The sequence below is a fragment of the Polistes canadensis genome, unplaced genomic scaffold (genome assembly GCF_001313835.1).
Source record: "Polistes canadensis isolate GaletaPanama2010 unplaced genomic scaffold, ASM131383v1 scaffold_1, whole genome shotgun sequence".
Taxonomy (NCBI): domain Eukaryota; kingdom Metazoa; phylum Arthropoda; class Insecta; order Hymenoptera; family Vespidae; genus Polistes; species Polistes canadensis.
Window position 1 is genome coordinate 2,370,529 of NW_014569548.1, and position 10,456 is coordinate 2,380,984.

At 24.4% G+C, this 10,456-nt stretch overlaps 3 protein-coding genes across 5 annotated transcripts; 2 read left to right on the forward strand and 1 right to left on the reverse strand.

The window, feature by feature from the left end:
- The first annotated feature begins 292 nt into the window (after window positions 1–292).
- LOC106793714 (ragulator complex protein LAMTOR2 homolog) lies at window positions 293–1,768 on the forward strand. The gene is made up of 3 exons (XM_014760868.1): window positions 293–520; window positions 784–946; window positions 1,316–1,768. The coding sequence occupies exons 1-3, from the start codon at window positions 453–455 to the stop codon at window positions 1,463–1,465; spliced, it is 381 nt and encodes a 126-aa protein (XP_014616354.1). The 5' UTR covers window positions 293–452; the 3' UTR covers window positions 1,466–1,768.
- A 2,225-nt stretch (window positions 1,769–3,993) lies between these two features.
- Window positions 3,994–7,512, reverse strand: LOC106784492 (BTB/POZ domain-containing protein KCTD5). Of its 2 annotated transcripts, none has more exons than XM_014744106.1 (4): window positions 7,276–7,512; window positions 6,504–6,800; window positions 6,208–6,333; window positions 3,994–4,880 (listed from the first exon to the last, which is right to left on the reverse strand). In XM_014744106.1, exons 1-4 carry the CDS (start codon window positions 7,465–7,467, stop codon window positions 4,851–4,853), a joined length of 645 nt encoding a protein of 214 aa, XP_014599592.1. In that variant the 5' UTR covers window positions 7,468–7,512; the 3' UTR covers window positions 3,994–4,850. The 2 variants fall into 2 exon arrangements, with proteins under 2 accessions (XP_014599592.1, XP_014599601.1); XM_014744115.1 differs by lacking the exon at window positions 3,994–4,880 and adding an exon at window positions 5,842–6,065.
- Window positions 7,513–7,591: 79 nt separating this feature from the next.
- On the forward strand, window positions 7,592–9,998 carry LOC106784488 (F-box/SPRY domain-containing protein 1). 2 transcript variants are annotated; one of them, XR_001381423.1, is made up of 5 exons: window positions 7,592–8,512; window positions 8,841–9,114; window positions 9,231–9,321; window positions 9,450–9,714; window positions 9,815–9,997. XR_001381423.1 is itself a non-coding variant. In XM_014744090.1 (4 exons), the coding sequence occupies exons 1-4, from the start codon at window positions 8,208–8,210 to the stop codon at window positions 9,542–9,544; spliced, it is 765 nt and encodes a 254-aa protein (XP_014599576.1). In that variant the 5' UTR covers window positions 7,592–8,207; the 3' UTR covers window positions 9,545–9,998. The 2 variants fall into 2 exon arrangements, 1 of the variants encoding a protein (XP_014599576.1); XM_014744090.1 differs by having other exon boundaries at window positions 9,450–9,998.
- The last annotated feature ends 458 nt before the right edge of the window (window positions 9,999–10,456 follow it).

Here is a 10,456-nt window from a genome sequence, read left to right on the forward strand (position 1 = left end):
GTTTCTATAAGTACCAACCAATCAAAATCGTTTTTGACCGTTATTATATTTTAGAAATCATTTAAATTTATTTTTTAAAAATCAATACTTAAGATGCATTGTGTATATATATGCATTTATAAAAAACCGATAATAAACGTCGCTTTAAAAAATATATGTTTTGAGTTCTCACATATTGTCATTTTGCTATTAAAAATAGTACCCTATTATAGGGTTTACCATATAGTGGTCGCTCATCATGAAACAGTAGAGTGCACTGTAATAGCAACTATACCCTGCTTACCTTGACGGCCGCTTGGGTGATCTAAGACATATATATATGCATATACATATACAGAAGTGTTAAGTACATAATGCATATAACATCTTTTATATGCATTAAAAAAAGGTGACGACTAACCTGGATCTTAACAGGAATAGAATAAGTTTCTCTTAATAAATAATTCTACGCTATGTTGAAACCAAAAGCTCTTACACAAGTTTTGAGCCAGGCGAATACAGGTGGTGTTGAAAATACTTTGTAAGTTATAAATTTAAATATTAAACTTTAAAAAAACTTGGTCACGTTTATTAACCTAAATATAAAAAATATTTTTAAATGAATCATAATATATTACTTAATATATATTTATATATATATACAAGTAAAATGAATTAAATGTATATTTATTATACTGTATTATTAAATCATACTTGTATATTTTATAAACAATTATGGTAAATTTCATTTCGCTATATAATAAATAACTTCTTGTAAGAAATTAATAATGAATAATATTACAGGTTGCTTAACAGAGATGGTGGTTTATTAGCGTATAGTGGCTATGGAGATAAAGATGCTAGAATAACTGCTGCAATTACAAGTAATATTTGGTCAGCTTATGAAAAAAATGGAAGAAATGCATTTAAAGAAGATGAATTACAATTTGTTTTGATGGATTGCGCGGTAATCATATAATTTATATTAAATTATTTTATGAAAAGTAGAGAGAGACAACCTATCAGAGTAATATTTTGAATAATTTTTTAAATCCAATACATTATAGTCTATTATTCTTAATATATATAAATAGTATTCTGAAAAGTATTAAAAATACTACAAAATTATAAAAACGAATGGAGAGCAACTTTTTTTGCTTAATAATTAATTATTTTTTTATTAAGAAAATAAACATTAAATATTTTATAATTGTCCCATATATATGAGAACAACATATGTTTGTATTTATCAAATTTCAAATGTAAGCTATTAAGGAAGCACTGCAACATTATAATTTTAGATTACACTTGGTAATTCATGAATATCTTATTTCAGGAAGGCAAAGTGGTGATTACAGAAGTAGCAAATTTATTATTATGTTTGTATGCTAAAGAGAATGTAGGATTTGGGTTATTAAGAGAAAAAGCACAAGCACTTGCTAAATATCTTGATCGACCTTTGAAAACAATTGCTAATATGCCATGAATAATATTTTGTATATAATATACAAATTACTACTTAAGATACTACTATAATAATTACTATAATGTTCATATTTGTATACATCTTTAAATCTTTATAATTTGTATTATATGTGTATATAAGTACGTATATTAATAAATAAGTTTTCATATTTTAATATTTTTTCGTATTTCGTGATAACTATAATTTATTATTGGTAAAATACTATTTATATAATATTTATATGAAAAAAAGGTCTTAGTGATAAAGTAAAATATAGCAAAAATTTTGTAATAAGCTTTTTATTTAATTTGGATAATAAAAAATGCAAATTATTAAGATTGTAATTTACTATGAATGTATAATTTATTTTACAATTAATATAATGCAACAATAGAATGTAATGAAATTATGCTCACATACTTAAATCAAAATTAAATATTAATAATGTCTTTATCATAATATTTAAGCATGAAAATTATCTTTTGCTCATAAAAATAGAAATGATTATATAATAAATATAACCTTTGCACTAATTATAATTTACAGATAATTGCACTAATATATAATAATTATTGCATCTAAAGTTACTGTGACTATTTTATCAGCTGAAGTGTCTCTGAAATTATTACTCAAATTAATCTAGATCTTATTTTGTTTATATTATCAATAAATGTGCAATGACCATATAACGATGTTACTTGTGAATTTACATGCAAGTACGCATGTATTATAAATATATAAAAAATCTATATATTTTTATTTTTATAAGTATTTACTAGCCAATTATGCACATTTATTCAGTGATTATTTTTGTTTTATTATATTAACTCTTAATCAACTATTTTGTTGCAGTATTAATGAAGTATAATTAAAATTAATATTAAATGTGCATTCACACATTAATTTGTTTACTTGTGCATTATTTATATAGCTATAAATATATACTTGTGTATAAGTTTATATAAATACCAATTATTAAACGATATTTCATATTATAGATAAATGTAAACATAGATCTTTTTTGATATAATGGTATTTTAAAGTGAATTTTGATAATATAAATATTAATTTTTACATCATTTTCATATTAAAATAATAAATTCCGAATGCTATAACAATAATATGAACTTATCCTTATATATATATATAATAGTTACTATAGAATTTGTAAAGTCTTCTATTATCCATTCTTATTTATCTTTTAAATCAAGATATAAATAATTCATAAATCATGTAATTATTTATTAAACATATATAAACTATAAATATATTTAAATCGGAATATTTCATACGTGTACATAATTTCTAAAACTATAATATTGTGATAGTACGTAATATAATAATATAATCCGTGTGAAATATTTAAAATATATCTTGTGTAAATAAAATATATAATGTCTTCTACAATTGTAATAAGGTTCAATTATTACTAGCTCAAATTTATCTCAAAAAAATTAAGTCGAAACATAAATTCGTTTATTTCTATTTATTATGATATTTTGTATGTTATTATTTTTTTTTACATTTCTTATAAATAATAGTATTAAAGTGCTATTTTTATTATATATAAATACCACCCTCATATTGAAAATTTAACTATTGAATTTATATTCAGTCCAGAAATTCATTTATAAACGCATAATTTTGAGAATTACTTAAACTTATAAATAGAAACATTAATGGAACTAATGGCATATATTCAACTAAGGAAGAAATTAGTTGCATTAAAATATACATGAAAATCGGATTAATAGTAATAGTCCTACAATTATTGACGAATTACTATTTGCTTCTTAATATATTTGTCATGAAAGTAACTGATATTGTGCAATCAATACTTTTATTCAAAGTATTACGATCATCTAAATATTTCAATTTTTGAGGTTAATAAATCTAGTATTAATATTTCTTATTACATTTCTTTTCAATGTAAAAACGTAATTTACTGCTAATGTCATTGATCTGTTATGTCTTGAAATATTAAGATTATACATTTATTGGGTTTGCTAATAAGTAATGTGCCGACATGTTCAGTAAAAAATACTGTATACAATGTTGTTTATTTAGATATAAAATACTGAAAATTCCGCCGTTACTTATTGGCTAATCCAATTTATGTGATATTAATTATATTTAGAATAATATGTTTTATAGATACATATATACTTATTTTTTTTTTTTTTTAATTTCTAAATATGCATATATTGTCTAGGATGATTTTTTTAGTAGGCCTGGAACAATTGACAAACAATGTCTATTGCAAATTTTCTCAGTATTATCGCTACTGAGGATTATATATGTATATGTGTATGTACATATATCGTACGAAGTCAAAAATTAATCAAACTTAGAAAAATGAAGTAATATATAATAATTTATTATCCCTTTTATGATTTTATCTGTTATTAAAGGGACAAATATATATATGCTACATATTTTGCATCATTAATAATTATTATTTTTGTGATATTATAATTTTTTTTGAATGTTTACCTGTTTTATAGCATAAGGCCCAACATTGTGATCTTAGAGAATAATGTAACAAGTTATTTTCTTTAAAAATTTTTTATTGTTTCAATATACTAATATGTATCTGAAGATTACTTAACACGTTAGTAGTAAACACTTTGATTCAGATACTGAAAGTTATAATGCTAGCTATATAAATATCATACATTATGTTTTATAGCGGCAGTGCAAGGTAAGTAATTTAGAGAATCTTATGATACAATTACAAATAAAAAGAAATCTTGTACAAAAAATTTGGTACAAAAAGATAAACTATGCACTACCACAGGTATATCTACATTCTTTGTAGAAACTTTTTATGAAAAAGATGACTTCCGTAAACACTATTATCCATTAAACTACTCAGTAAAGCTAAAACATAACTTTAGCTATCGTTAAACAACTTTGGTTATTAGTAACATATTTGCCATTTTATCCTTAGTATGTCTCCTTTGAAAGCAGATCACTGTAATGTGTGTTTAAAGAAAAGAATGATATCTTCCTAGAATTATTTTAATTGTTAATTTTTATAAAATTGTAAAATACTGAGTAAGTGAAATATCATCGATGAAAGTAATATCTTCCATTACGATAAGTTAATAAGAATGTACATGGTCTTCATTAATAATGAAGCTATAATACTTTCCATTGTAAAAGTTCCATATACAATATTGCTAAATAATAAATATCGATATAAAATATAATTATAATTTTTAGAGTTTTGCATATTATTTGTTTGCTAAATTATAATCATATAGAAATGAAAAACTTGCAAATGGAGACTGTATAAATCTTAAAAAATAAACTATTAACTAAAAAAACAGATACAGTCTTCGTCTTCTTGCTGCACAGTTGATCTAATTAAAGGAGGCAAGAAGGGATAAGGGACGGATTTAGATTACATGCGTGATCCCTTCTGTTGTAAGACCTAAAATATAACCCCATAATTCAAATATTTCGATTGTTGAAAATAAAAAAATAAAAAAGAATAAAATTATCAATCTTTATACAATTTTAAAACCATTGATATTTTATTATATTATTTTAAATTTCCTTTTGATATAAATAATGTATGATATATTATTATTGTTCAGCCTCTGCTATACTGTTGCTGTACAGAATTATTTTATTGCAAATATAATTTATAAATTCGATTAAAAAATAAGAAATGTACCAAAGTATAATAATACAGAAAGAAATAACAAACTGCATAATTTAAATTGTCATGTACGATTTTCTAGTAATATTTAAACATTTAACAATAAGATTGAAATCAATAATATTGTTACTAATAAAATTATTTATTTTTTTCCATATTATAATGTGTATTTCTTAGTCGTAAATAATTTCTTTACTAAACAATGTTATAATTAAATAAATAAGCATAACATGTAATAAACTAATTGTAACATGCATTATTAAATCATGCAGGACACAGGGCAAATAGAAACCAAACCAATGAAAGAAAAAATCTTTATTAAGACAATAGCATGCATTACAATAATAATAATATGATACATACAACAAATATCAGAGGCAGAACATGCTCATGCAAATTGAGATGTAAAAACTTTTGAATTCAATTCTATTAAAATCAATAAAATTTCTTCTTTATGAAAAAAATTAATATCGCGTGATTTCTTAATGTTAAAATCATATGTAAAGTTATCTCTTGACAAACAATTATATAAATGAATATTTTTTGTTATGTATAAGATTTCAAGTTAATTTTCTGATTTTATTTTGATAAGTAATTTTATTTTTCTTTATTTCAATTTTGTGTTGTGTCGTATAGTTATTGCAAATAATGAAATATGAGATTTGCAAATATCAATATATGATAATATAAATAGAATGATTAGGGGCAAATAGTGTTATTTTAAGAATTGCATATAATATTAATTATCTTTGGCCATTATACAATGTATAAATACATATAAAAAAATATATTATTACTAAAATTGTATATTGAAATAAATATTCCAAGAAAGGTGGCGCTTAAGATAATATTGATAAAATATATTTTATTCATTGATGTGCATGTAAATATGAAACTATGCACATTTAGATATTTATATGAATTTCTTTCAAGTATATCCATTTAATAAAAAAGCTACGAAGAAAATATTTGTCATATAGTTTTTGTAGTAGAATGAAATATATTGAACGTAATATTCGTTCAATATACTAATTACATTATACATAGCTATTTTGACTAGAACAAGAACTTAAATAGAGGGTATGGGAAAGTGTACCTTAACACGATCAGTAGATTTCTGTTCCTTACTATTGATTTGACTTGGTCCATTTTCACGACTCACCACAACTAGGAGTTCAGCATTGTGATTTCCATAATTATATGTGGTGTTGAGATTGATTAGCTAGAAATGAATAATCATATATCAAACTATAGAATGCATTCTATATTATATAGAATTTTGTTTAATAAAATAATATAATATATAAAGGAGGTAAAATTTAAATATAAAAGTTCAAATTTGTGTTACGTTATTCGATTAATTGTAAACTGTTTTATTATATGTTCAAATACCTGTTCAAATTTCCACCCATCAGACAATGTTGACATCATTTGTGTTATTTCATCTTCATGACTTTGCAATACTCTATAGACATATTTCTTAGAATCTTTTAAAGGTTTTGTATCTCGCATTACAATGCGTTCCTTAACTAGTCGAATTAGTTCTGTAATATTATAAAATTCTGCCTCTTCTAATACACCTTCTTCGGTTAAGTCCTTATTGATAACCAATTTACCATGTCGTAAATAATTTAAGATAGGACTAAAATATGTTGGATCACGGTCTATTAAGTAAGCACCAGTTTCATCCTATAAAAAAAACTTGTAAATCACTGTACTATATCACTAAACACATAATTTTATTGATTTAATCAATTCACATTGTTCAATCCAAGGTCATAATTATGTTCACATTGTATTAGAAAATCAAACACAATTTTTAAATAAATAATTTGCATGAATAATTTTTTTTTAATGATTTTCACCAACGAAATTGTAAAATAGAATTAATTAAAAAAATAATATATATTAATTAAATAATATTAATAAAGATAGCATGGATAATAATAATGGTGTATTTTTTTTAAAGTTCATCATATTGCCACAATGCTGTTGGCCTCAAATTTACGTATATAGCATAATATTTATATGAAAGATTAGAACACGATAAAAAAATTATATTTAAAATTTTTAATTATATTTATTACTTTAGTTTCACTTAAAATATGCAACGAAATTTCAATAATCAGTTTCAGTTACAAATAACCTCACAAAAAGAACTAACCCTGTCCGATATAAGATCCGAATCTTCTTGACAAAGTCGATAAAGAAATGAGTTAGGGTCTCGACCCAACGTAGTTTTTGAAGTTAAGAAATACGTCCCGCCCACATTTAATTTCACCCATTGTATATTACAACGTTGTTGAATGTTATTTTCTGTCATTTTGTGTGAGTTCTTCTCGCTAAAGTTCGCCATGTCCGCTTTGACATTCGTATATACGTATTCATATGTATATACATATATACATACAAACTGTGCACAGATTAAATTTCTAACGAAGATTGGCATCTTTCATTGTGTAAAAGTGAAGATATGACAGATGTACAAGTTCAAAGCAAGACTGTACGCAAGTTGCAATAATTACTCGATAGAGGCAGCGTTAATTCTCTAGGACGCTTTACTAGAGTTTCTTATTATCCTAATCTGTCTTAGTCTTTATTTTAGAAACCTAAGTAAATATGTTTTTATTTCTAATCAAGATAGATACTTCTTAACCTGGTTATAACCTAAGGTTTTACATCCTCAAAGTATATGTTATTATTACATATACATTTAAGAACTTCGTAGAAACAAAACATTGCTAAAATATTTGTCTTTCCCTTCCTCTATTCTTTTTATTATAAAATATATTCTGAATTTAATGAATATGTTACTAGCTCAATGCTTAAATTTAAATCTATATTTAGTGCTTCCCATTTAAATAATAATCGTATTTCGAGTTATGTCGATTTTTTGACGGCTGCACTCGGGTGTTTCGATACAATTAATGGAAAGCATTGTAGATAAGTGACAATAAATACAGATACAAAGCGCCCCCATGAAAAGTGTACTAATTTTTAAGTGGCAAACGCGCTTAACCATTATCTTCGACAAATGTTTTCTTCCTTTGCTAGCTCTGCTGACCCGCTGGCCTCTGCTGACAGAGAACCGGCAAAATGGACGGTATCGTATTGAACGCGTCCGATCGTGTCTTAGAAGTGATTTTCTCTTATCTAGATTTGCACACTTTAAAAAATTGTGCATTGGTATGTAAAAGGTGGTATAAATTCTTAAGGGATGAAAATAACGATGTATGGAGAATTCATTGTAGTAGAACATTAGCTCAAGAGGCACTTAGTTCTGATTTATTATCATCGGTACCCACTTACAAAGCGAAGCTTCGAGCATATTATCATGCTTGGAATCCGAACGATTGTTCGCGTAATGTTTATATTAAGTCCAATGGATTTACATTGCATAGGTATGTTTTTTAATTAAATGATCGAACTCTCTTGTTTGTAATCACTAAATATTTATTTTATTTCACTTCTATTATTTTATAATACTTTGTAGATCTTTAACATCTGTATCATTTGAATTATCAACAAATAACCAAAAAGTGTTTACTTTTTGTTTTTTATTTGTCATGGGAAATTTGAAATATGGAATATTTGCTTAAATAAGTATTCATAAGTAAAAGGTTTTTTATATTGTGATATCAAAACCATTATTTAAAAAGTTATATTTTTATACTATCATTGTGTATTAACGAATTACTAATCATTAGATTAATTAAAATATCTTTTTAGGAACCCAGTTGCACAAAGCACAGATGCTTGTAGAGGTAAAATAGGTTTTCGGCATGGACGTCATGCATGGGAAGTAATATGGGAAGGACCATTAGGTACAGTAGCTGTTGTAGGTATAGCTACAAAAGAGGCGTCTTTGTTATGTCATGGATATGTAGCTCTGCTTGGTTCTGATGAACACTCTTGGGGGTGGAATCTCGTTGACAATCATTTATTACACAATGGGAATGCACAAGGGAGTTATCCATTACTCAATAATGCTCCAACATACCAGGTGAAAGTTCTTCTTAATCAGATTATAATAAATCAATATATATATATATATATATATATATAATGATATAATAAATAATTAAATTAATAAAACTGTATGTATCATTTTAATTTCAGATAGGAGAAAAAATCAGAGTCATACTGGACTGTGATGATAACACATTGTCATTTGAAAAGAATTATGAGTTTCTAGGTGTAGCTTTTAGAGGTACTACTTATGATTTTTTTGTTACTATTTTATAATACGATTAATCATTTAACAAAATTTTTACATAACATTCTATATTTGTTATCAATTAATCAGCATCAGATTTCATTTTACAACTAACTGCACAGGGCTACCAGATAGAAGGTTATACCCATCGGTTTCTGCAGTATATGGAAATTCAGAAATATCAATGGTGTACATAGGGCCACCTCTAGATGGCTAACGTTTTACTTCCAACAAAAAGATATATTTGAATACTTACCCAAAACTACATTCTGCAGTTTGCTGCAGAGCTTGTGGCATCTTATATCGACGTATCTACGTTTCAGTAGATCTAGCACACTAAAAGATATTATTCTCTTATTAGAGAATGTGTGCCTACTAAATTACGTGGTTGGTAATACTGTAAATAGTTAGTTTTATTATTGTATTTTAGATGGAGTGTTATAAATTGCACAACATCATTAAATTATTTTAATTTTTCTTTTATCAGATCCATTATAAGGTCATATAATGATCATGATATCGGATAAAAGTATTTTTATGAATTCCAACCATATAATTTCAATATTATACTGGAACTGAATTTAATATAAATTTTTATCGTATTTTGGCCAGTTTATAAAACACTAAAATTACTATTTATTCGAATAACAATTGGTTTAAAATTGTTTTACATCAAAGAAGTACATTTTATTTTTCTAAAAGTGTATTATTTACTAAAAAAATCACATAGCATATTTAATAATTAAATCAAATTTTATAAACGAATTAAAATATCATTTAATTTTTTATATTTGCATATGGTCAACTCATTGAACATAGATATTACATTTATTTGATTTAACTATAAATCATTAAAATTTCATATATTAAACTTTTAATTCATTAACTTTTAAAAATATTTTTTATATTTGAACTTTATTTTCCTTTCTTTTTCTGTATATTTATTATGTTGATTTTACGTATTTAATTTATAATTTCTTTTATTTATTTAATATAAGTTACTTATTAGAATATATTTATATTTTATATATTTTATCACAGTATTATTTACTTGTTTTATATATCGTATATATAGTGCAAATATTGAACAACTACAATTGTTTTATAATTTATCATTCAAACAGTCTGA